General features: G+C 37.5%; 2 protein-coding genes and 1 non-coding gene across 5 annotated transcripts in view; 1 reads left to right on the forward strand and 2 right to left on the reverse strand.

Annotated features, from left to right (window-relative positions):
* Positions 1-175: 175 nt before the first annotated feature.
* On the reverse strand, positions 176-249 carry Trnan-guu (transfer RNA asparagine (anticodon GUU)). The gene has a single exon. It is a non-coding gene; the product is annotated as a tRNA-Asn (tRNA).
* Positions 250-332: 83 nt separating this feature from the next.
* The window catches only part of LOC128185575 (activating signal cointegrator 1 complex subunit 3-like), a 93,891-nt gene continuing 68,518 nt past the window's right edge, over positions 333-25,705 (forward strand). For 2 of the 3 annotated variants that reach the window (XM_052855155.1, XM_052855157.1), the window contains exons 1-29: positions 333-526; positions 1,174-1,419; positions 2,100-2,520; positions 2,849-2,993; positions 3,210-3,321; positions 3,498-3,568; positions 3,750-3,874; positions 4,082-4,217; positions 4,410-4,535; positions 4,693-4,893; positions 6,372-6,512; positions 6,697-6,861; positions 7,145-7,301; positions 7,585-7,811; positions 8,115-8,306; positions 8,838-9,062; positions 9,854-9,973; positions 17,157-17,321; positions 17,472-17,558; positions 17,849-18,025; positions 18,964-19,189; positions 19,558-19,712; positions 20,025-20,123; positions 20,364-20,532; positions 20,891-21,111; positions 21,209-21,294; positions 21,448-21,614; positions 24,791-24,936; positions 25,289-25,409. In XM_052855155.1, coding sequence (XP_052711115.1) covers positions 1,176-1,419; positions 2,100-2,520; positions 2,849-2,993; positions 3,210-3,321; positions 3,498-3,568; positions 3,750-3,874; positions 4,082-4,217; positions 4,410-4,535; positions 4,693-4,893; positions 6,372-6,512; positions 6,697-6,861; positions 7,145-7,301; positions 7,585-7,811; positions 8,115-8,306; positions 8,838-9,062; positions 9,854-9,973; positions 17,157-17,321; positions 17,472-17,558; positions 17,849-18,025; positions 18,964-19,189; positions 19,558-19,712; positions 20,025-20,123; positions 20,364-20,532; positions 20,891-21,111; positions 21,209-21,294; positions 21,448-21,614; positions 24,791-24,936; positions 25,289-25,409 — 4,627 coding nt within the window. In that variant the 5' untranslated portion in view covers positions 333-526; positions 1,174-1,175. The remainder of the gene's footprint in view (positions 527-1,173; positions 1,420-2,099; positions 2,521-2,848; positions 2,994-3,209; positions 3,322-3,497; positions 3,569-3,749; positions 3,875-4,081; positions 4,218-4,409; positions 4,536-4,692; positions 4,894-6,371; positions 6,513-6,696; positions 6,862-7,144; positions 7,302-7,584; positions 7,812-8,114; positions 8,307-8,837; positions 9,063-9,853; positions 9,974-17,156; positions 17,322-17,471; positions 17,559-17,848; positions 18,026-18,963; positions 19,190-19,557; positions 19,713-20,024; positions 20,124-20,363; positions 20,533-20,890; positions 21,112-21,208; positions 21,295-21,447; positions 21,615-24,790; positions 24,937-25,288; positions 25,410-25,705) is intronic. The other variant, XM_052855156.1, reaches the window with a different exon arrangement.
* Positions 10,207-17,010, reverse strand: LOC128185576 (uncharacterized). The gene is made up of 2 exons (XM_052855159.1): positions 16,870-17,010; positions 10,207-16,503 (listed from the first exon to the last, which is right to left on the reverse strand). Exon 2 carries the CDS (start codon positions 16,414-16,416, stop codon positions 10,927-10,929), a length of 5,490 nt encoding a protein of 1,829 aa, XP_052711119.1. The 5' UTR covers positions 16,417-16,503; positions 16,870-17,010; the 3' UTR covers positions 10,207-10,926.

The following is a 25,705-nucleotide window of genomic DNA, read 5'->3' on the forward strand; positions in this document are numbered from 1 at the left end:
TACATTTACTATAAAATCACCAAAAAAAAAGTATTCCTCAGACCCCACTGGGAAACTCAAATAAACATTGGAACCCCGAGGAAAAATTTTCTGGATCTGTGCATTATTAATATATAATATATCTATGCAGCTATGCTCAGTAGGTAAAGAAGTCTTGCTTAAAATAAAAAATATCCGTCCCTGGGTGGGCTCGAACCACCAACCTTTCGGTTAACAGCCGAACGCGCTAACCGATTGCGCCACAGAGACTTGCATGAGAGGTGAAGATCAGAAAACGTTTATAAAGTGAGCATGTGCGACAAAAGCTTTGATTATTACGATTTCCGGTTTTCTGCAGTCTCACAGTTGTGCAAGATGTAATTTAGCCGAATACACGTGAAGATGGTGAAACAGTGCTGAAACCCCCAACAGTTTGGAGAATATTTGATTCACAGATCTATCGGCAAGTTCACCGTTGTATTGACTTTAAAATTCACGGGAGTTTTAAACCGAACTTCAACAAAAAATCGACAACATAAGTGAACAGGTGAATGCCTAAATGTAAAAGTGAAAGTTTGGTTCTTGTAATTGACTGAACAATTGAAGTCTGAAGAACACGGACGCCTATGATTTAATCAATACAATGTTATCTCGCATTCTGTCCACATTAAACAAATGACTTTCGACGGTATATCCCGTATAACCGATTCCCATACTGCACAGTACGGTAACGTTACAGGTTGTTCAGTTACGAATAAAAAAAAATCTAAATAAGTTCAAGGAGACCTACGTAGTAAAGTTAATTATTTTAATATTCATTGCAGAAATTACTTAATATCTTTATTACTTCATTTTTTTTCATTTTTTATTGAACAGCATTTTTTTCAGAAGTTTGTTGTTGAGTAGATAATCCATGAAATCAAATTAATGCTCATTGCAAAAACAAATGTAACAAATTTTTATCAGTAGGATAATTTACCACAAATTTACATAACTATCCTAAACACTGTAAAGTTTACTATGTCCATGCCAATGAACATTGTCGGAGATAAAATGCAGCTATATAATTATATTGTTGCAGGTGTAAATGCGCCAATATTTTGAAAAAAAGGATTGTACATCAGTGATTAAATTCCACTCATTTGTACTTCTCACTGAAACAATTCTGAATCAGATTTTCTTTATACTAAACAGGTATGAGTTCTCTGCCTCGACTTTCCGTAGCTCTAAGAGCATTTGCCAATGTGAGTTCTAATAAAGAAAAATCTGCGTCGGATCTGCAGCGCGAGCTTATAAATAAGCGACAATTACTTGCCAAGCAACACACAGATACTGTGAGTTGGAAACGTCTGAAGGAAATAATCACAAAGGAGGCTGATGTACCTCAACAGGAAGTGGACGGAGCTCTCAGAGAACTGACACAATACGTCAAAGCTATAGGTACTGTCATACATCTATATCTAAAAGGTACTGCTATTGGCAATACACAGTACATGTAGGCCTAATGACAGTCAAGAGGTTTAAAGTAAGGTTAACTTGATTATGTTCCAATTGAGCACTAAATGTGAAGTAAAGTTTGGAAAACAAATCTCTGTGTTAATAATGAGTTTTGATCATTTTTAAGCCATAGTTTATGGCTGTGTTATAGCCTTTATGTTATAATATTCTTTTGTCATTTGATTTCATTTTGACTGTATGCCAACATGGTGATTTCAATAAACTGAATTGAACTGAATTTATTAAAATATTATATTAATGAAGTAAATATAGAATACTGTGGAATCATTAAACATGTCAAAATTCGTGGGGGCCAATTTTAATGGAATGCTGAAATTTTATAGGTTCATGGGCATGTAATTTCTTGTATTTTCCTATAGGTACAAAACGAAATATGACTTAAAATCCTAATCTATTAATTTGTTGAGGATGTTAATTCATGGTTGATAAGAACCCACTAATTCCACAAAAATTTAGCCACCACAAAATCTAATGATTTCACAGCAGATGTATTGACAAATCCAAAATTGCTTAAGAAATTATTTGCAACAGTTAATTTTAAGTTAAGGTGTTATTTACGTACTATAATGAAGTTATAATTGGAATATTTTCTGGTATCACAGTGGGATCAGAAGCCAGCTTTGAGACTGTAGAGAGCTCTGCAGCCTTTATATTTGATCTTCTGAAGTCGGTCAGTATCGTGGGGAAGAAAGAAACCACAAGACTGCGACAGGTCTTTGGACCTTTCCCTGCCTCTGCAGCCAGCAATGCCTGCTCTTTGATCAACAAGATAGGGTCATGGTTACCAGAAAATACCCTGGATTCCCTGGGTAACCAGGACAGACAGGAAGCGGACGGGGAGGCAAGCGTGACAGAGTTCGGGAAGAACATCAAGTTCCAGGGGCTGAGGCGGGGTCAGACCCTCGAGGAAGATGTGCTCAGTTCAGACTCCGATGATGAGGACAGAAGAGAACTTGACCTCAAGTACATAGCATCCCCCAAAAAACCCATCGCACCCAAGAAAGAGTCCCCAAACAAAGACAGGTACATAGATTTACCTATTAGCTGTATTGCTTTAAAATAGAAAAAGGTCAAGTTAAAGAGTGACTTAGGTTAAATTTTCCCCTTATTGTGTCACTCTAATTTTGAATTTGAATATTTTGAAAAATATTATCAAAGGAAAATTTTAATTTAGTGTATGGAGGAAATTTCCTCCTTGATTAAACCTACTTCCAGTTACCCAAAGGACTGCTCTTTATTTTTACCCACTTTCCATGGAATTGTTATGCAGCAATTTTCAAGTATCTTCAAATGTCTTAAATAAATTTTCATTTATGATATACTATATTTTAATGGGCTTTTTTTTTTGTAGTTTTGACTCTTCATGGCTACAAAGGGAGGTCACCCAATACTTCCCTGGGGAGGAGACATATCTAGGAATGAGTAAAGAGGACCTGTGCTCCACCATTTTTGATGTCCTGACAGCCTCCAACTCCGACGAACAGCTGCAAAATGATGTAAGCACTGAATTTGTGCTGAAAATAAAATAACTTTCCATTATTTTATGGTTTATATCACTGTTACTTATTGGATGAACATTTGTTTAATGTCATGTTTGGTAATTACCCGGTAGGCTAGGAAATGAGATTCCTCTGTCAATTACTGATACAGTACTTTTTTAATTGAATTAATAAGCATTATGAACCTTCAATGATATTTCTGTTTACTTTCAGCTATTTGAGTTCCTAGGTTTTGACAGATTTGAACTGATTCAGAGTTTGATTCAGAACAAGCAGAAAATAATTGAGGGGGCCTTAACTCAACCAGAGGCAAATAAACAAACAAGTAAGAATGCAAAGTTCATGGACAAGTTATAAACAAAGTATAATCAATAGTACTTATCTATTTGATGGTATTGATAAAATGGTGTGTTTATGCAAAGTATTGGTATGCTTTATTGAAGTACTATTTCAATAGTAAAACAGCCAGTAGAACTCCTCTATGTTTTTTTGATTCTGTAGGAGCCAAAGCTGATGGAGGAAACCGCCCGCCCGTGACCAGACCAAACTATGGCTGTCAGGTTACTGTACAGGTAAGTGTAGTTACAATGAACAGGTAACTGTGGTTACATTTAGGTATTCAGTGTAACAATACAGTAACATTTGTCAAGTTACGAGGCACGAGTTAAAGTGAAATTGTCCACTGTTACCAGTAAAGTTGCCGTTAAACGTTTGAGAAATATAAGCATAGTTTCCATATGCTTTTGAATTTAGACGGAGAATGAGCGTCAGATGATGAAGATAATGAGGAGGGAGGAGAAAAAAGAGAAGAGGAAGAATGAAGAAGGTGAAGAAGACGTGGGCTTCCTGTTTGATCCTGTTTATCTCAGGGCTCAGAGGTTAGGGAAGACAATTGAATCAGCACTGTGAAATAATAACAAATAGAGATCAAATGCAACAAAGCGATAAATAATACAAATTATTCAGTATCATATTTAATGAAAAGTGTGGAGGCACTATGTAGATGAATGTTTTAGATTCCTAACATAAGGTCTCAATCTTATACAATACACATGTTTCATAAACCGTGTGTAAAATTTATATAGAGAGGCAGCTCTTAGAGCCCCACAGCCAATGTTCAGCGGAGGGCGAGGAAACTATGCCCCGCGGGAGAAGTATCCTTTTGTGTTTGATTCGATGGAAGAGGCACGGCAGTCCTCTGCCTTCATAGGAGGAGTCAAGGTACGTTATACGTGTACACCATCATTAAAGCAACTTATTTTCTGTTTTCAACACACACTTCCTTCAGGTTGTTAATTTTATGTGTTGACATAGGTTTGAGTTCTTCCAGCCCCACTTTTCAAAATGTCCCTTGATCTAGCAAGAAAGGTCTCTATGATTCTGTTACTATGGTAATTCATTCCTTGGTTTCAGATGGTTTTGCCGGACAGTTTCTCCAGGAAGTCCACCAAGCTGGCGGAGGAGGTCCGTATTCCCCACACTGAGGCCCAGGCCACAAACGTAGGCAACCAGAGGATAAAGATTGAAGACCTGGATGAGGTAACTTAAGTTTATTGTCATTTTCACAAAATTAATCAATTTTTTTTCTATTTCATTTCAAAATTAACAGACACTAAGAAAGTAAACCAGAAACACATGTAAAGCCCTAAACCATACCATTAACATAAAAATCATATTCAGTTACTTTTTGTTTTAGATCGCTCAGCTGGCCTTCAAAAACACCAAAGCTCTGAACCGTATTCAGTCTGTTGTGTTCGACGCAGCGTATAAAACAAATGAGAATTTGTTGATCTGTGCCCCGACTGGAGCAGGAAAGACAAACATTGCCATGTTAACCATCCTCCATGAGATGAAGCAGCATATCTCCCAGGGTGTCATCAAAAAGGACGAGTTCAAGGTCAGCCTTTTTCTCATTGTACATAAATGATTACCGGTAGAAATTATAAAGATAATAGTTATGTGCTGTTAGAAGAACAGCTAAGTTAACCATAGAAAGCAATGTATCTTCTAAGCTTTATTGATAAAGCGTGTGCCAACATATGGTAAAAGGCTGTAACAAAAAATAGAACACAAATAAAGACACCTGTAGCAGGTCAGTGCCGTATAGGTTTTTATCAGTACTTCGCGTTGTTTTTATTTTTGTTTTGAGACTGAATTTGACCTCTACATTAAGAATTAAACTTTACTAAATTATAAATAAGGTATGAAAACGACTTTACTCTCAATATAGATAAACCAGATATAATAAACCAAAACTCAAAGTAAATGAAAACCAAGATTAACAACCCTTTATAAATTTATTATAACAATATAAGAACACAAAGCAATACCATATACTTAAAATCTCCCAACCCTAAAACCTAACTTTAACAGGGACCTTAAATAGACAGACGAGACGGGCCGGGACTCAGGAGAAAAGTAGCTAGCGAAACCAGCTGTCTCCCTCGTCAAATAAGGACTTACATGGGTTTATATATGGGACAGAACAATAGACAAATGTCATTAAAGTTATTGGCTATCGTATAAAGTGGGCGTTACCAAAGTAATAGAATAAATCGCATCGGGATCGGAATACAAATAATAATAAATAGAAACAAAATCCCGATCTGCCACACACCATTACAATACCATGTCATACAATACACACACAGTCACATGCATTTATATTCTAGCAAGCTATCTTTAAGAGTTAATAGAGAGAAATTACATATTCAGAAAACTTAATAAATTCAAGATCTATTAATATACCACAAACTTTTAAAACAAATTGTTGATACTAAATATACAGAAATAGCACATTTAAATATGGCCGTCAAAGTATCGATTAAAGTATTAAACCGTGTTCGATTAAAAATAGTTGATTTTCACATAAAAAGCAATCTAAGAAACAGAGATATTCATAACTATGAGTTTATATAATCAGTCTTACATTTTGAGCAGGCTAGGATAGCATAAATCAAGGAAACGAAGGTGGAGCACCTCGTGTATGTCAACTTGGTAAAACGTTGGATCAACGAAAACATTGAAGAGTTCCAAAATACAAAACATTAGATAACTTATGCAACAAAGACAAAAAAGGGGCATAACTCGTTGGTTACAGCATGGGTTATGCATGTAATCGCTGTTACATGTATTTGTGTGTCCCCAGTTAATATGCATGTAATAGCTGTTATTTGTATATCCCCAATGGAAAGTTTTTAAGGTAATGGCTGTTAATGTGGTTATCAAAAAATGTCTTAATTTAAATATTTTCATTTATTTTCAAGTTGTGTCACCAATGACAAAGATTCTTTAGGTGATGGCTGCTAAGATGGTTTTCCATTCATACATATATTTTTAAGTTAATTTATTGAAAAGTTTTCCGTGTCTTCTCAGATAGTGTATGTGGCACCGATGAAAGCTCTGGCCGCTGAGATGGTGCGTAACTTTGGGGGACGACTGGAGCCTCTTGGGATATCTGTTAAAGAACTCACTGGAGATATGAAGCTGTCAAAGTCTGAAATCATCAAGACACAGGTATCATCATTATATACTAATTATAGATGACAACTTTTCATCAAATTTTTTTTCATGTAGGTCATCTGTTTTTAGAACTTTTGAGGTTTATTTTAGATAAATCCAAATTTTATTATCTGAGAGGTATTTGAATGTTTAATTCTATTGAGTCAGTGTTGTAAGCATTGTTTATCTTGTTTGATAGATGTTGGTGACAACACCTGAGAAGTGGGATGTTGTGACCCGGAAGAGTACAGGGGACGTCGCCTTGACCCAGCTGGTCAAGTTACTAATTATAGACGAGGTCCACCTTCTCCATGATGACCGAGGCTCGGTGATAGAGAGTCTGGTCGCTAGGACCATCAGACAGGTCAGTTTATAGATACTTGATTGTATACAAGGTAGATTTTCTATAATAGTGCTTTACTATTAGATTTGAGTCATTCTCTGATCTTGATAACAATTACTGTTGATTCATTTGAATTCATCAAGGACAATTTTCATTGACTATTTATTCGATTGTTAGTTTTTTTTTTACAGGTTTGTGGGCACATACATGTAATTTAGATATAAATCATGAGTGGTATCAATGAATCCTCAAAATTTGAGCCATCATATTGTTTGATTCACTGTATATGCATTGTGTTCTGTAGGTGGAGAGCTCCCAGAGCATGATCCGTATCCTGGGCTTGTCCGCCACCCTCCCCAACTACATCGACGTGGCCCGATTCCTCCACGTTAACCCCTATGTCGGGCTCTACTTCTTTGATGGGCGCTTCAGACCTGTGCCCCTAGGACAAACATTTGTAGGTAAAGTACATAAAAATTGACTGGGACATATCTTAATAGGTAAAGTAGATTGAAGCTGACTGAGACAATCATTTATAGGTAAAGTAGATGAAATTAGTTGTAGATTGATTGAAATTAACATCATGCAGGTACATGTTTAAGGTTATTGAACATGTATCATTGTTTGTCTGTAAAGAGGCAACTTCTCTAAATATAAAGTTAATGAAATGTATGTGTAGTTATGTACGTGTAAATGTATGAGGCACATGAATTTAAGGCTTACAATAAATTCTTGAAATTACAGGAATAAAGGCAACGAGTAAGGTGCAGTTTTTACAGGACATGAACACTGTGTGTTATGATAAAGTCTTGGAGCAAGTCAGACAGGGCTACCAGGTGATGGTGTTCGTTCACGCGCGAAACGATACAGTCAGAACGGCCATGGTGCTTCGAGATTTAGCCAAAAATAACGGGGAGATGGGATTTTTTGCCCCGGAACAGTCTGCTCAGTATGGACAGGCGGAAAAATCAGTGAGTAGATCCCTGCTGTAGGGGGATTCTTATCTCCTTGCTTTTGTAGGATCTACATGTATTTCTAGACTGCATATAATCTTGCACTTCATAAAAAAATTTGGATTGGTGTTTTATGGAATTTATTTAAAATCATACTTTAAAGTGAATTATTAAACAATTTCATCACATGGCTCATGAAAAATCTCCTACTTTTGTAAACATTGAAATTTCAAACAACAACTGAAGGTTGGACTTTGAATGAAGATAATAAGCAACTAATAGTATGTCTCATGCCTCATGAAGACTTTTTGACTTTTGTAGACGTTGAAATCTCGAAACAAACAGCTGAAGGAGCTGTTTCCGGACGGATTTGGAATCCATCACGCGGGCATGCTCCGACAGGACAGGAACTTGGTGGAGAGGTACTTTGCTGCGGGACACATTAAGTGTCTGGTGTGTACGGCGACCCTGGCCTGGGGAGTTAACTTACCCGCCCATGCAGTCATCATCAAGGTATGGCCGGGTTCACAGCTCGCTGTAAATTATGATGTATCTTATTATTTTATGTGATTGAAGGATTGCTAGATAGTAGATTAATTTATCATATATTTAAGCATTCATATGCATATTTTTTGTCGTCGGAAACCACTCTCAAATTGGTGATGCGAAATTAATAATGCCTACAGATCACACACATATATCTATAATATCATATACTGTGGTTTCATCAATATTCGTTGAATACCAATTTTCGTGGATTTCGTTATTAAGTTGATCCACGAAATTAACTGTTCATTGAAGTGCAATTTCTATTAATATTTTGTACTGATAGGGTCATTGGCCACGAATTTACGTATCCCTGAAACTGTGATTTTCATTATATCCACGAAAATTGATACCCTTGAATATTAATGAAACCACAGTAAAAGATATGAAAAAATATAACTTAAGGTTTTTAAATCTTTATCTACCTTAAGAACAAGTTTTAATCATTATGAGAAAACCTCATCATTGTAATCTATGATAATTTCATTGAATCCTCAGGGAACAGAAATATATGACTCTAAGAAGGGAGCCTTTGTGGACCTGGGTATTCTAGATGTGATGCAGATCTTTGGTCGCGCTGGGAGACCTCAGTTTGACAAGTTTGGACACGGAACAATTATCACTGCCCATGAGAAGCTCTCCCACTACCTCTCTCTGATGACACGACAGAACCCTATAGAGAGTCAGTACATTAATAGTCTGACTGACAACCTCAATGCTGAGGTAGGTTATTTACTGACAGAACCTAATAGAAAGTCAGTAAATCAATAGTCTGACTGACAACCTCAATGCTGAGGTAGATTATTCTTTGACAGAACACAAAAGAGAGTCAGTACATTATCTTACAACCTGAAGTTAATATACATGTATTACTAAACCCTATAGAGAGTCAGTACATTAATAGCCTGCCTGACAACCTCAATGCTGAGGTAGGTTATTTACTGACAGAACCTAATAGAAAGTCAGTAAATCAATAGTCTGCCTGACAACCTCAATGCTGAGGTAGGTTATTAACTGACAAAACCTAATAGAAAGTCAGTAAACCAATAGTCTGACTGACAACCTCAATGCTGAGGTAGGTTATTAACTGACAAAACCTAATAGAAAGTCAGTAAACCAATAGTCTGACTGACAACCTCAATGCTGAAGTATGTTGTTTAATGACTGAATTTGAAAAGAGTCCAATAAAAAAGTAAAAGAGTCTGACTGAGCAATGCAGAAATAAGTACTAACAAAATCTGTTAGAGATATTATTAAGTTGACACCTGTGAACTAGAGGTAATGTGCATCTGTTAATGATTTAAAAGGTACAAATTTTCTTATAACATTTTCCAATATTACTGAATATGAGCATTGAATATTGAATCTGAATATGAGCATTGAATATTGAATCTGAATATGAGCATTGCCAAGATAAATCACTTGTAATTTAAGTATAGTCTTCAATTATCAACTTTGTGGGTAGGAATTATGGAAGTTTTCGATAAGATGCTATAATATGACTTTGATTACAGATAGCACTGGGGACAGTGACCAACATTGAGGAGGCGGTCAAGTGGCTGAGTTACACCTACCTCTACGTCAGAATGAGGTGTAATCCTCTAGCTTACGGCATCAACTACAACACACTGGAGGTATTCTATCACATAGATTTATCTTACTCTTAGAACTGATAGCTCAGAGTGTTAAATGAATATGGAACTTTCTTAGTGAAGATTGTTGATAGTTTTTGGAAGATAAAAAGTGTGTCTTTTATAGAAAAACAAAACAGTTTTATTTAATTGGAGCAAAAATTATTAATAACAAATTTCATTAAATTATTTTTCTATATATGTACATGTGTAGCTGTGAATTCTTCAGTGTGCAATGTTCGAGGTTTTATTGCATCCAAACCCCCGGAGAGGGTGAAAAACTACAAACAAACAATACAAAATGTAAACAGTATCTCAATATAAAACATACACAATAAAAATATGACTAAAGTGGGCTTCCATAGTTTTGAATTTTGACAAATCTCAGAGCTATTCGATCGAAATCTTTTACACAAGTTCATAAACGGACATTAAAATAGTTTATCCCTATCATGTTTATAAATGTATTAAAAATGCAATTATCAATCAATTGTTGCATACAAAATTAACGAACAAAACAAAGGCAGGTAAAAACGCGCCAAATACTCGATGACTCTATATGACAGTTAAAAATTATATATATGAGTAGGAAACGAGTGTTATCCATTGGTTACACATCGTAATAAATGAAAAGGCACAAAACTTACTTCATAGGTGGCTTTAAAGATAGTAAAATATGCTGGGTTCTGGAACCCACGAGGTTGGCACTGATGCCTTAGATCACCCGGAATACAGTTAATAAAAATGAAAAGTAAAACCCAACAAAACCGGAAAGAATAATTCCGGGACACTACACTCCCCTCCTGATTTTACAAAAAATCACCTCAATGAAATAATTCAAAACAAACTGACAACTAACAAGGCATTTCATATAAGGTGATGAGAAAATAATCATTCTTATTCATCAAACTCAAAAATGAAAACACACAAGAGCAGTTTTATGTACAAATGTTAATTCAATCAGTGATCAACGGCACAAGTTCATGAACGGGACGAACGTAAGTGACCACTTTCTCTCCTCTACACAAACGGACCTCCACTTCTCGCACTCTTCCATCAGCTCCCGGAAAAGTCTGTTTGACCATGGCAGTCGGCCATGAGTTGCGTCCAGAATCGTACTCGCGTAACAGAACGATGTCACCTGTCTTTAGGTTAGGTTGGTCCGTCGCCCACTTTCTTCTGGTCTGAAGTCCCGTCAGGTACTCTTTCTGCCACTTTTTCCAGAATTCATCAGCCATCACCTGGACTCTCTGCCACTGTGACTTGTATATGTCTTTGATACCAAACTGAGGAATGTCATCTGGTGGTGTTCCAACCTTTTGGGTCAAAAGACTGGATGGCGCTAATATGGATGGGTCATCAGGATCTGTGGATATTGCAGCAATTGGTCTGGAGTTCATGACAGCGCTGATTTCGGCCATGAGGGTAACAAGCACTTCATGAGTAAGATCTTTGATGTACTTTTTGCTCAGCAAGATCCCGTCTAGAATCCTTCGTGCGATTCCGATCATCCGCTCCCACACGCCTCCGAAATGGGAAGCATGTGGTGGGTTGAAAATCCAAACACAGCCGTTTTCCGCTAAGAAGTTCTTGATGGAGGCATCTTCGGTCACAACATTCTTCATGCCCAACTCTTTGACTCCACCGATAAAATTGGTGCCACGATCTGATCTGAAGATCTTGACTGGTCCTCGAATGGCGATAAAGCGCCTCATTGCATTGATAAAACTTGAGGTGCTGAGTTCCTCCGAGATTTCAATGTGGACCGCCCTGCTGGTTAAGCACGTGAAAAGTACAGCCCATCTTTTCTGCGTTACATGACTTCCTCTGGTTTTGCGTGCGGTTATGCTCCAAGGGCCGAATACATCTACTCCGACGTAGGTAAAAGGGGGTCCAGGACTTAAACGGTCTTCAGGAAGTTCGGCCATTTTAGGAGAGCAGAATGTACCACGCAGTCTCTTGCAGATGACACATTTCCCCAGAAGACTGTTGATTAACCTTTTCTCTCCTACGATCCAGAATCCCATGCTGTGAAGTTTCCCTCCAGTGAGGCGTCGACCTTGATGAAAGACCTGTTCATGACAATGTAGAGCTAATAAGTTTGCTAAATGACTTCCTTTCGGTATCAAAATAGGGCAAGTTTCAATCTGTCGAAGTGATTTGGTTCCACGCCTCAATCTTCCTCCAACTCTGAGAAGTCCTCGAGAGTCTAAAAACGGTGACAAGGCCAAGATAGCGTTTCCTTTCTTAATTTCTCTCCCCTCCATAAGGCTCTCAACTTCCTCCAGGAAGAATTCTCTCTGGGCTGCCTTGATAATGAATTCTTCTGCTCTTTTGTAAGCTTCAGCACTCCTTGGGACTGAACAATGGTGCCATCCCACGCAGCTACTAGACTTGTTAAAGGACTGAGCAAGGTGCTGCAGTCGCGCAATAGCTCTGACCAGTCCGATCCAAGAGGAGAAATTCTTAAATCGCTCACACCAGGGGTGGTATACCTCATCCTTACAAGCGGTATGCAAGGTCTTCACAATAGGTCTCACCTCCTTATCTTGTTCCACATCAACCAATGGGAATCTGTCAGTGGGATTTCCTGATTCACTGGGAATATACTTTTCATCTTTTGTGTTCCTAAGGAAATGGGGTCCACATAACCATCTGCTTTCTTGAAGGTTCTGAGGCTTGATTGACCTGGTGGCAATGTCCGCGGGGTTCTGATCTGTAGGACAATATTTCCACTCATGACAAGATGTCGCCTGACGTATTTTCTCTACTCTATTTCCCACATATATGTAGAATCGTCTGCTTTCGTTGTTGATATACCCGAGTACTACCTTGCTATCTGAATACAGGGTCGTGGCAGCTATTTCAACATCTAGGTTGTTCAAAATCGTAAGTTTCAGTTGAGATGCTAACACAGCTGCACACAATTCCAGACGTGGAATTGTGTGCCCATGTATAGGTGCAACCTTTGCCTTTGCCTGGACAAATCCCACATGAAGGGTGCCGTCTGCCTTGAAAGTCTTCATATACGCCACTGCACCAATTGCCTTTTGTGATGCATCGGCAAATATGTGTAGTTCTCTGCGCGAGACTTCTGCACTATTGATATACGCATAAGCCCTTGGTATTGCTATATCCTCTAACGCTGGCAATGACTCTCGCCACTCACACCATAGAGAGTACTGGTCCTCAGGGAGAGGGTCATCCCAGTCCAATTTCTCAGCCATCAAGTCCCGTAGTATCATTTTTCCTTTGACTATAACAGGTGCAAGGAATCCAATTGGGTCATAAAGGCTATTAATAGTTGCAAGTACTCCCCTTTTTGTATACGGATGAAGAGTACGCGACACTTGGAATGTAAACATGTCTGTGGACACATTCCAGCTCACACCAAGGGTCCGTTGAAGGGGGGTTTCATCTAAATCTAGGTTCAGATCCTTGAGTTCTTTGGCTAGGTCATCCGTTGGAAATGCACTGCATACCTTTGGGTCATTGGAGGCAAGTTTATGCAGCCTGATGTTCCCTTCCTCCTTAAGAGTTTTCTGTGTTTTTGAGAGTAAGTTGATCGCTTCTTCGACTGTATCTACAGATAAAAGCCCATCGTCAACATAAAAGTTTCTGCACACAAATTGCCTGACATCTTCATCGGCGTTTCTTACAGTTCTGCGTAGTCCCAAGGTAGCTACCGCTGGGGATGCACTATTCCCAAAGACATGTCTCTTCATCCTGTACTCTGTAAGTTCTTTCTCTGTATCGTTGTCTTTGTGCCAAAAGAATCGTAAGTAGTTTCTGTGACATGCTGGAACAGAAAAACGGTAAAACATCTGTTCTACGTCTGCTGTCACTGCTACCTGGAACTGGCGAAACCTTAACAGGATTCCAAGTAGACTATTAACCAAGTCTGGTCCGGTCAAGAGAATGCTGTTGAGACTGAGTCCTTGAATCTGTGCCGATGAATCAAACACGCATCTGACGCTTCCTTTCTTGGGGTGGTAAACTGCAAAAAGAGGCAGGTACCAGTGTTCTTCCTCTGGAGAAGAAAGTGGTGGCGCAATCTCAGCATGACCATTATCCAGGATCTTGCCCATGAATTCCACGACATGCCGTTTTTTGTCTGGGTCCTTTTGAAGTCCTCTAGTAAGTAGATTTGCCCTGTGAAGTGCATGAATTCTATTGCTCGGAAGGAGCCGTCTGTTTTCTCTAAATGGAAGTGGTGCACACCAACATCCTTCAGAATCTCTTTCAAAACCTTGCTCCATGATGTCAACGAACTTCTTATCCTCTATGGAGAGGCCTGGTGAGTCGTCATGCTTCGTCTTAGCAAATATGTCTGTTTCCTTCAATTGGAATGAATTTTCGCAAGTTTCCATGAGAGACGTACGTCCATTGGTCCTAGTATATGTCTTGCACACTGACAAGGATTCCTGAGAATGTGAGGCCCCATAGCATACCTCACCAATCACTACCCACCCTAGGTGTAGTCTTTGAGCAAATGGAGAGTCGGAGTCTCCCAGTCTTTGGTCTAAAATGTGGTGGGCAGGCAACAAATCTCTGCCAACCAGCAATGTTATCTCTGCGTCCTGATCTAAGGGGGGTATTTCCTCCTCAATGTCCCTCATGTGTCTGTAAGACCTCGCGACCTCTGGTGTCGGAATCTCATCACGGTTGTTTGGGATATAGTTGCATTCCATCAATGATGGAAGACGAAGACTAGATTTTCCGTCCAAAGATGAGATAATGAATCCTGCCGTTCTCCTTCCAGTTTGGGTAGACAGCCCCGAACATGAGGTAAGCTCGTACTGGACGTCCGGACCTTCCACGCCAAAGAAGTTGAAGAAACAACTGTTTGCTAAAGATCGATTGCTCTGTTCGTCAATTATCGCATACGTTCGTAGCACCTTGTTTGGGTTGTTTGCGTGGTGAATGTTGACCAAGAGTGTCTTAGCACAGGATTTGCTAGTTTTATGCACGTTTCCGCAAATTTGTGTACATACGGCCTTTACCTGGCTATCAGTTTCAGTGTCGCTTGCGCGTTTCTCGACATGCAGGGCAGTGGCATGTCCTGGCTCCTTGCAGATGTTACACTTCATTCTTTTCTGACAGTCTTTGGCCAGATGTTTCTCTTCACAGCATTTAAAACAAATTCCCTTTGATCGAAGGAATTCTCTTCTCTCTTGAACAGTTTTCTTTTGGAAGGCACGACAAGAGTTCAGTGAATGGCCAGTCTCATGTAAGGGACACAGTTGCGTGTGTTCCGTCTTGTCCATGGGCCTTGAAGCATTTGTGTCAGTTTTCCTTGTAGCGACAGATGATGCACCTGTTGGCTTTCGTCGACTTCCATCAACTTTGGCGTTCTCAATCACATTGTCATAGTAAAAGGATGGATCATTTTTCATTCGTGCCGTGTCACGGAGAAATTTACAGAAAACATGGAAGGGTGGAAAGGTCATGTAGTGACTTTCTTTAAAGCTGTTTGCATGCCTGGTCCACTTCTCTTGGATTTGGTAAGGAAGTTTTGACACGATGGGGTTCACTCCACTTGATGAGTCGAAGTATGCGAAAAGCGAAGAGAGGTGTGGAATTTCCTTTGCTGCTTCTATTTCTGACACAATGTCCACGAGGTCGTATAATCGTTTGTTGTCTTTAATACTGAGTCTCTGGAAGGCTGAAAGTTTGTTTTTTAAGGCTGCCTCAATCATTTCCGGCCTACCGTATCTGTCCTCCAGGCGTTCCCATAGTCGGGCTAAAGCGATATCCGGATTCACACTGGCGGTCCTTATGCTTTGTGCATATCTCGCTGATTCTGGTCCCAACCACTTATTCAATAGTTCTATCTCTTCCAAAGATGTTAAGTTCAGTTCACTCACAATGTTTTTAAAACTTGTTTTCCATCCTGTGAAGTATTCTGGGCGGTCGTCAAATTTTGTGAGTCGACACCACAATAAATCTTTCTTTGCAAGGAACTTAGACACTTCATTAATATGTCCATTGCTCGAGTCTTGTTTTGGAACGAATGCCGGCGCCATAGGAGACAGTGTAATGTTGTTTGGTACGACACTATGTTCCTTTTTCTCTGATCCAGTCTTCAACTCTGACTGCTGTTGTACAAACTCCTCGACTCTCTCCTGAGCAACTTGCCGAAGGTTTTGGTATTCTTTATCTGTAAAATTCTCATCAGGTACTTCATCTAAACCTTCTAGACTGTTCATTTCAATCTGTGCTTCCTCCATCTCTCTTTTGCACTGAAGTACCTTAAGGTCTCGGTCAAGTATGGCTTTTTGTCTTTCCATTTCATATTCTTGTTGTAGATATTTTTCCCGCACTTTTGCCGCTTCTAGTTTGGCCCGGTGTCTGGCTAGCTCTGAAGCTATGGAGGAAGACCTTCTTCCTGAAGACATGGCTGAAGGTGGACTTATCTGGCTGATGTTTGTCGTTGAACCTTCCATTCAATTAATCACTAGCTCGGCTATGAATTTTTCACTGTGCAATGTTCGAGGTTTTATTGCATCCAAACCCCCGGAGAGGGTGAAAAACTACAAACAAACAATACAAAATGTAAACAGTATCTCAATATAAAACATACACAATAAAAATATGACTAAAGTGGGCTTCCATAGTTTTGAATTTTGACAAATCTCAGAGCTATTCGATCGAAATCTTTTACACAAGTTCATAAACGGACATTAAAATAGTTTATCCCTATCATGTTTATAAATGTATTAAAAATGCAATTATCAATCAATTGTTGCATACAAAATTAACGAACAAAACAAAGGCAGGTAAAAACGCGCCAAATACTCGATGACTCTATATGACAGTTAAAAATTATATATATGAGTAGGAAACGAGTGTTATCCATTGGTTACACATCGTAATAAATGAAAAGGCACAAAACTTACTTCATAGGTGGCTTTAAAGATAGTAAAATATGCTGGGTTCTGGAACCCACGAGGTTGGCACTGATGCCTTAGATCACCCGGAATACAGTTAATAAAAATGAAAAGTAAAACCCAACAAAACCGGAAAGAATAATTCCGGGACACTACATTCAGTTTTCTATGTTCTAGACTATAATTTTTAAATAAGGATTTTTCCATCTCGTAAAACATATACATATAGCCACAAATTCACTTAAGCCTTGATTGTTATATTCGATTTTTTCTGTATAGTACTAAAAATTTTCTAGACTGACCCTATGCTGGAGCAGCATCGGCGAGATCTTATCGTGGACGCTGGGAGAAAACTGGACAAGGCACAGATGGTGCGGTTCGATGAGAGAACAGGATATTTCGCCTCCACAGATCTCGGCCGCATTGCTAGTCACTTCTACATCAAGTATGACACAGTGGAGGTATGGTCACATTACTGCGGCTTGTCTGTCTGTCTGTCTATTAGAATGATTAGCAAAACTTAATGCGCTTGCAATAGAGTGAACAGAAATACAAAGAGGAGAGAAGGTTCCCTTGAATTCTGAATTCATATTTTGTTTAATTGCTTTTAGGTGATAAATGAACATCTGAAGCAGATCATGACAGAAGCTGATGTGTTTGCTGTGGTGTCCAAGGCACAAGAGTTTGACCAAATTAAGGTACACTCAGTATATCAAGGAATGACAATTTCTAACCAGTTAAAATTGGTTACTTGTTCAGAGTAATGGAAACTGTTAAAAAATTTAGTGGTGACTTGGTCATAAAAAATAAATTCTGAACATTTTAAGTATTTTAATCCTCAAAACGTTGATATCTTCATATCTTATTCAATTAAATACATTGAAAATCCCAGATCTGAGATTGTTCAGAAAATTAGACAGTAGGTGTGATGATTAAAGTTTAATAAACTATGAGGGTAAACAGACTAATGACAGAAGTGTTGTTTTAGGTGCGAGATGATGAGCTGGAGGAACTAGACGGCATCCACCACGACATCTGTGTGATGCAGGTCCCCGGGGGGTCAGAAAACACGTATGGGAAGGTCAACATCCTGCTACAGGCCTACATCTCACGTCACTACATGGACGCCTTCTCACTGGTGTCAGACCAAGCCTACGTTGCCCAGGTAATGGACATAGTAACAGGATAGTCGGAAATTATCTCTCATCAAAGAAGAGAAGTTTCATTATTTATACATGTACATGTATGCTTTTTAATGAGTTTCACCCTTGCTGATATATACATGTACATTGCAAAAACTTCTGACATGTGTCCACATTATGTGAAGCTTGCACATGAATACATTTATTAGGTACTGTAAACATATTACATTTGGCTGTGTATTCTATTTAGCGTTTTTGGTGGAAAACGGTGTCTGCTTAATCAAGTACATTGCCACATTTAAAATTTATCAGTAGATAAATAGGTATATTCAGAATAGGGATGGGACGATCCACCGATGCACCGGTGCATCACGATATTTATTTTGACGATATTTGGATCGATACATTTACCATTAATACAACGATACCTAAGCGAACATTTTTTTATTTTCCAAAAATATCCGAGCTTCAAATATCGGCTATTTTTAGTCCGCGCGCCTAAATATGAAAATACAAAGATGGCGGAAAACCTCGTAAAGTTGTCAAAACTGTTACAGGAAGCTTAATCTGGAGTGTGGACAACTTTTGTATTACTTGTTTATGAAAAAGTAGAGTATATGAGACTAAAGTAATTTGTAAATTGTGCAATGCTCATTTTAAATATATCAAAATAACTTTGGACATGCGGTAATACATCGACAGATTGAATAACTTTTTAACCCTTATTCATGTTTTCATTTAGTTGCAATGTATCATGATATGTATCGTATCGCATATCATGTATCGTGATATGTACCGAATCGGCTAAGTACAGTATCGTCCCAGCCCTAATTCAGAAAAAGTCAAATTCTTGCTAACTTGTTGAAAACTTGTATTGAGCCAAATATCTTAAATGCTAAACAAAATTCATTTACAGTGTTCCATTATACAGTTTGTTTCTTCTGATTTTTCTATCCTGTAGAATGCTGGTCGTATCATACGCGCCCTGTTTGAAGTAGCTCTAAAGAAGGGCTGGCCTGTGATGGCGGGGCGTCTCCTCAACTTGTGTAAGACCATAGACAAGCGATTATGGGGCTTTGAGAATCCCCTGCGACAGTTTCCCCTCCTGACCAATGAGATCCTCAACAAGCTGGAGGCCAAGAAGATGACCGTCGACAGGCTGAAGGAGATGGACCCCAAGGAGATAGGTCAGGGCTCGGCTTATTGAATACTGTGGAATCATTGAGATTTGTGGGGGCTCAATTTCCTTGTGTTTTATAGATACTCCAACGATTTATGAATTTTATCTTTAATCTTTATGTTAAGAAGCAAATGAACATGAACCTGTAAATGACAATAAATAAAAATTTGCCACCTGGAAGTTAAATGATACAACAGCATTTGAAATTTGTTCAGTCAAAATTTGCATTTTCTTTGAGTTTTGATACTTATTCATTCGATATACATATACCGAGTAAGAATGAAATGATTACAAATATGTAAATTTTTATAGCTAACTAAAAACTTATGTGATACAGGAGGGTGATCAGTTTTAACATTATCGCCTCTTTGACAGGTCACATGGTTCATCATCCCAGAATGGGGGGAGTTATAAAGCGATGTGTGAACCAAATTCCTCTACTAGATCTGGAGGCCAGTATCCAGCCAATCACACGGACCGTACTGAGAGTGCGGCTCAACATCCAACCAGAATTCAAGTGGGACGACAAGGTATGTCCTTTCGATCACTCGCATCCTCCTCATGATTGTCCTCAAGATGGATGACAAGTGTGATATTTACTGACAGAACCCAATAGAGAGTCAATACATAAATAGGGCATCAATTTTCGTGGATTTTATTAAAATCACAGTTTTAAGGATTGTAAATTTGTGAACAACGATCCTTTTAATACAAAGTGTTAGTAGTAATTGCAATTTAATGAATGTTTAATTTCATGGTTCAACAAAGGAAAAATATCCATGAAAATTAGTATTCAATGAATATTGATAAAATCGCAGTAAATTGTTGTTTGTGTATTTCAGGTACACGGAGCTACAGCTGAGTCGTTCTGGATCTGGGTGGAGGATCCGGACAACAATCACATCTACCACTCGGAGTACTTCCTTCTACACAAGAAACAGGTACCCCTTTACATGAAAACATCACCCAAATTGGAATTAATTAAACCTCCAGTTGTAGCATTGTGTTTTTTTAAATACCTTTATAATCATGAATTTCACTATCAAAAAGAAGTTTTTCATATTTGTAGAATTTTTATGTATAGATATATACAAATTTTGAAATTGGCCACAAGCATTGATTTTTAAAACAGCAACTTGTAAAACTGAACTGGGATGTTCTATAACTTACCTGTATTACAGGTGTTGAGTGGGGAGGCCCAGCAGCTTGTGTTCACTATTCCTATATTTGAGCCCCTCCCCTCCCAGTACTATGTGAGGGCGGTGTCTGACCGATGGCTTGGCTCCCAGAGTTCCTGTGCAATATCATTCCAACATCTCATCTTACCAGAAAGACATCCCCCTCATACAGGTACCCAATTAAATACAATATTCATATATGAAGGTGTTACCTATGTTATGTCTATAAATGAAATTAAACAGATAACAGATTGACAGAAAAAAATTAATTTTGAAAAAACCTCAAAAATAAATTGGTAAGTACAGTAATTAAAAACTCTGTGCAGTTGCAGCGGATATGCTAAGAAAAAATTCACAATTGCAGTGAAGTCAATTTTATTCCCATGTTTTAGAAATTATATTATTAAATGATCAAATATAACAAAAGTATCTCTATCAAATTAGCTAGATCATAAAGTGCCTGATATTTTGTGTTTTCTGTCACTAAAGTTATTAGACCTGCCTGATATTTTGTGTATTTCTTTGACCAGAGTTACTTGACCTGACCCCCCTCCCTAAGTCGGCTTATGATGACCCCGCCCTGGAGGCCCTGTACAAGTTCTCCCACTTTAACCCCATACAGACCCAGATCTTCCACGTCCTATATCACACAGACACCAACGTACTGCTGGGGGCTCCCACAGGGTCTGGGAAAACGGTCGCAGCTGAGATGGCTATATTTAGAGTGTTCAGGGAATACCCCAAAGCAAAGGTGAGAGAAAAAGTGATGGTTGTATTAGTCTTTGTTCATGATTTTCACAGTTTCTGTACTGTTTGAAATTTTGGTGAATGTTTGCTGTGTTCTTTAGGCTGTGTATATAGCTCCATTGAAAGCCTTGGTAAGAGAAAGAATGGAGGATTGGAAAGTCAGGATTGAGCAAAAACTGGGAAAAAAGTAAGTTATATAGAAAGAGATTGTACTTGTATGTTCATGTATAATTGGTTATATTGTAAATGTTTACAGCATCATCTGAAGAATGTTGAGTTGACCTGGAACATTTTCAATTGTAGGGTTTTTGAGATAATGAGTTGACTTTTTCTATTGTAGAGTTGTTGAGTTGACAGGAGACGTCACCCCTGACATGAGAGCTGTGGCCAATGCTGACCTGATAGTGACCACGCCCGAGAAGTGGGACGGGGTCAGTAGAAGCTGGCAGACCAGGAGCTATGTCAAGGCTGTGGCCCTGCTGGTCATTGATGAGATCCATTTACTGGGTACACTAAACTACATAATTATGCCCCTTTATATATTTTCTCTGTACATGTACGAGGAATTCCATTCTTTTACCCCCAAAAATATTTCACCATACATTCACTATTTTATTCACTGGGTACACTGAGCTCAATTGTTATATCCCTCTAGATATAAACCTCTATCAATTCACTGTAAAAGAGTCTAATTAAACTTAAAACAAATACCCTATATCCGGTAATTTTCGTGATGATCTAATTTTCACATTTTTGCGATCTCTTTAAAATCGCAAAATATTGAATACGCAGAAATTATATTATTCTCTATAAGACACCTTTAAAATCGCAAAAAATGACTGAAGCAAATTAAAAATCCTACATATTTTCCCCATCTTCGAAAATTTTGTAGCATGTGAAAAAAAACGGATATACGGCACTGGGTACTAATATTTTACAAACGTTACTCGATACACTAATCACAGATATCAAATAAGACTTAAAAATCTTTGTATGAGGGTCAATCAAAAAATACGAAGACTTTTGTCATAGCTATGTTACTTAACGTCATATCATTACTAAATTTGGTAGACATAATTTAGCAATAGTTTCAGACAATTTGCAAGAAAAAAAGTTAATAAATTTCTTTATTTTTAAGAATTATTTAGAATTTAATCCTGCAAAAATGCGTTCACGGCGCACGGTCAAAATGTGTGTTATGTCAACAATAAACCATATAATATTGAAAGTATTATCTCTATAAATTTGGCTTAAAACCAAATTATATTGATACTTTAAATTCAGTATAGTCATGGTATTCTATGTACCAAATAATGATGGGATATATTGTTTTGTCGAACAGATATTAGCAATTAATGTCAGATAGTCCTCTTTAGAATTGAATAAAAACATCGACGTCGCCTGAGGTCACGGCGCAACGAGAAGTACAAATAAAATGGATTTAACTCAGGAAAAAGCCGATACAAGCTGTGAAAATGCTCAATGGTGCAAAAAATAAGTCAACAATTATTTGCAAGTTTGTGTTTAACTGTAATAAATTTTGTGGGGGTGGTGGTCATTGTATTTTGAATATAAAACAGTCCGAAAGAGAGTAGAATATTTGGTCATAAAAGAAGTAACGTCAACCGACGTTCAGGGTTATCCTTACTGTAAACTAAGATATACACGGTTAGAAAATGAAAACATTGAAGAACAAACTTATGATCCTCTAGCAAATATGTGCAAATAAGATGTTAAGTGGTTCAGTGCCATTTTAAATTGTAAGAATAAAGGCACAAGAGACTAAGCGTGATATAAAGATGGGGTATATCTATAGACTGTGCGTTTTTAATTTTGACGTCATGTTTTGAACGTTACCGTGCGCCGTGGTGACAAAACATGTTGTTTTTAAAAAGGGGTAACAAAAATACCCTTTCATCAAATGGACTAAATCTTCGCATATCAATAACATAAGTGTTGGTGCACAGATTAATCTGTTAAGTGTGACTTTCATGAAAAATATATGATAGACAGCCGCATTGTCTTCGTATTTATACCCCCGCAAACGAAGTTTAGGGGGGTATATTGGTTTCACCCTGTCCGTATGTCCGTCTGTCTGTCTGTCCGTCTGTCCGTCTGTCTGTAGACGCAACTTTGTCCCCCCTATAGAATTTTTTATTACTGCATGGAACAGTTTGAAAATTTGTACATATGTTGAACACCATCTGAAGATGTGCACCTGCAATTTTTTTTAAGATCAGACAAGATTTAATGATTTTATGACAGTTTTCATTTTCCTTATTCTATATATTGTACACTAATGTTGAAAAGTAAGGGAGGTAATCCTTACAGATTTTATTAATTAATTAATAGAAAACACTCTAAAATATATTTATATAAATACATCCAGATGGAGTTTTTTGTCTTTATGTCTTAATTAATAAAAAAAAATTATTTTTTATAAGTATTCTATCAACTGACAATGCAAAGTTTTTGTTTGTCAATGATAAATTCTTAGGAGCTAATGAGAACATCAAAGACAAGTGTGGCTGAATTCATTCGTCCCAAGGGAGCCATTATCTGAGCCATGGCTCAGATGGAGCATGTGTTTAGGGGATATTGATAATCTGTAAAATGGGTGATGGTTTTGGGGCTATTTTAAAACTGTTTCATGTAAACCAAAAGGTCTATCATTATAAGGAAATAAATAATATAATTATTAATAAAGAAGTTAAACTATTTTTAGAGGTTGTTGAAATTTATTTGTCAAGTAATTTGATGAAGTGACCCTATTGGGCATTAATTTAAATGAAATTCAAAATTACTGATATGATTGTAGTGTTTTGGCAATTTTAAAATTGTTTGTAATATTAAATTTTCTTTTTTACATATTTTTACATAGTATGGTAATTATGGTAATGTTTTGGGAGTTTATTAAATTTTAACAAACTCATCAAAGAAAATCATAGTCCTATGGGATCAATTTTCTGATATGGAGTTCAATTGTGCCATAGGAGAAAGTGAGGAAAATTTGAAACAACTAATTGCATCTGTCAAGACTCTTATTAGAAAGATATTGAAAGTTTTATCAACAGAAGAGCATTGCTTGGCTACCGGTATTTCTATTCACTGCAAAGGGAGGGGTTATTGTCATTTTGTTGGTTTTTCCTTAAATCAATTAAATTAAAAAAATATATCATCAAATACATACATTTGTAAATGTATTACTGTTATAGATATGTTTTTACAGTGTAATTCTGACAATTTTGATTTTAATTTTTCTTTGTTAACTTTTTTTTTTTTTTTTACAATTCTAGAATTTTTTTTTTGTATGTGTTCCAAACCTTAATTATTATTCAATTCAATTATTTGTCCCATTTGAAATTAGCCTAGCGGGGGTATTAGTCCCATTAGGACAGTTCTAGTTTTTGATTGACCCTCGTAGTTAGCTGTGTTAATTCATAGTGCTGGTACAGTATATATTGTTTTCATTTGTGTAGAAATAATTTATCTGGATAATTTTGCTCTATATTGATTAAACTGTAATGGTACATGTAGATCTATATTTGAAATGAAATTTCAACATTCTTTCATCTGTGGTAAAACAATATTCCTTTAGATGCAGTGAACATTATACATGTATGTTATACAGGTGAAGGAATTTTATAATGATAGGTAGTTATAATTGTTTGTATGTTATACAGGGGATGACCGAGGACCCGTGTTGGAGGTGATCGTTTCCCGTACAAACTTCATCTCCTCCCACACAGAGAAGCCCGTCCGTGTGGTGGGGCTGTCCACCGCCCTGGCGAACGCCCGCGACCTGGCTGACTGGCTTGGAATCAAACAGGTCAGCGCATTTCTGTTGAAAACAATTTGTTTTTTTTGTTTATATGTGATCGTAAATAATATTTGTTCATGCAATGTGAAGCAGTATGAAAGTTTTAGTATGATTAAAATTACAATCTGCATAGAATTAAGATATTACATAAAAAGCAGAATTTTACATCAGCCTTTATAAATTGTCATGTGAATAGTTCAATTATCTAAATTGAGTTTTAGGTTAATGTTTCAAGTTTGAAGACATTTTGGAGGAAAGATTAAATTTGCACTTTGTTTCGTATATTGCAATCCTATGTAGAGGACATTTTTTGATAAGAGAAATTTTTGACTTTGTATACAATGTCTGTGATCCTTTGTAGATGGGGCTGTACAACTTCCGTCCGTCTGTCCGCCCCGTTCCCCTAGAGGTCCACATCCACGGATTCCCCGGACAACATTACTGCCCGCGTATGGCCACCATGAATAAGCCAACCTTTCAGTGTAAGTCACAGATACAGTTCCTTCATACAGTAGTTAGTGTCAAGTAGAGTCAATTTATTATCTTAAATTTGTTGAACTGTGGATGTCCAGTTGATTTTCGATGCTAGAACTCTGGGTTAGATTAGTATTTTGTTATTTTTGTCCGATGGCATTGACAAATGATTTCATCCCTCAGACTCTTCAGATCACATGACGTCAACTTAATCAAAGTAAAGTATGAAACATAACTTACTGGGGCATTTTAGCTAAAATGCAGTATTAAAACCTTTTTGGTTGTATAGAAAATGCCTATTGGC

The sequence above is a fragment of the Crassostrea angulata genome, chromosome 5 (assembly GCF_025612915.1).
Source record: "Crassostrea angulata isolate pt1a10 chromosome 5, ASM2561291v2, whole genome shotgun sequence".
Classification (NCBI taxonomy): domain Eukaryota; kingdom Metazoa; phylum Mollusca; class Bivalvia; order Ostreida; family Ostreidae; genus Magallana; species Magallana angulata.

What these genes read in the sequence shown, in the direction of transcription:
- LOC128185576 (XM_052855159.1), bottom strand. Translation starts at nt 16,416, where the DNA reads ATGGAAGGTTCAACGACAAACATCAGCCAGATAAGTCCACCTTCAGCC.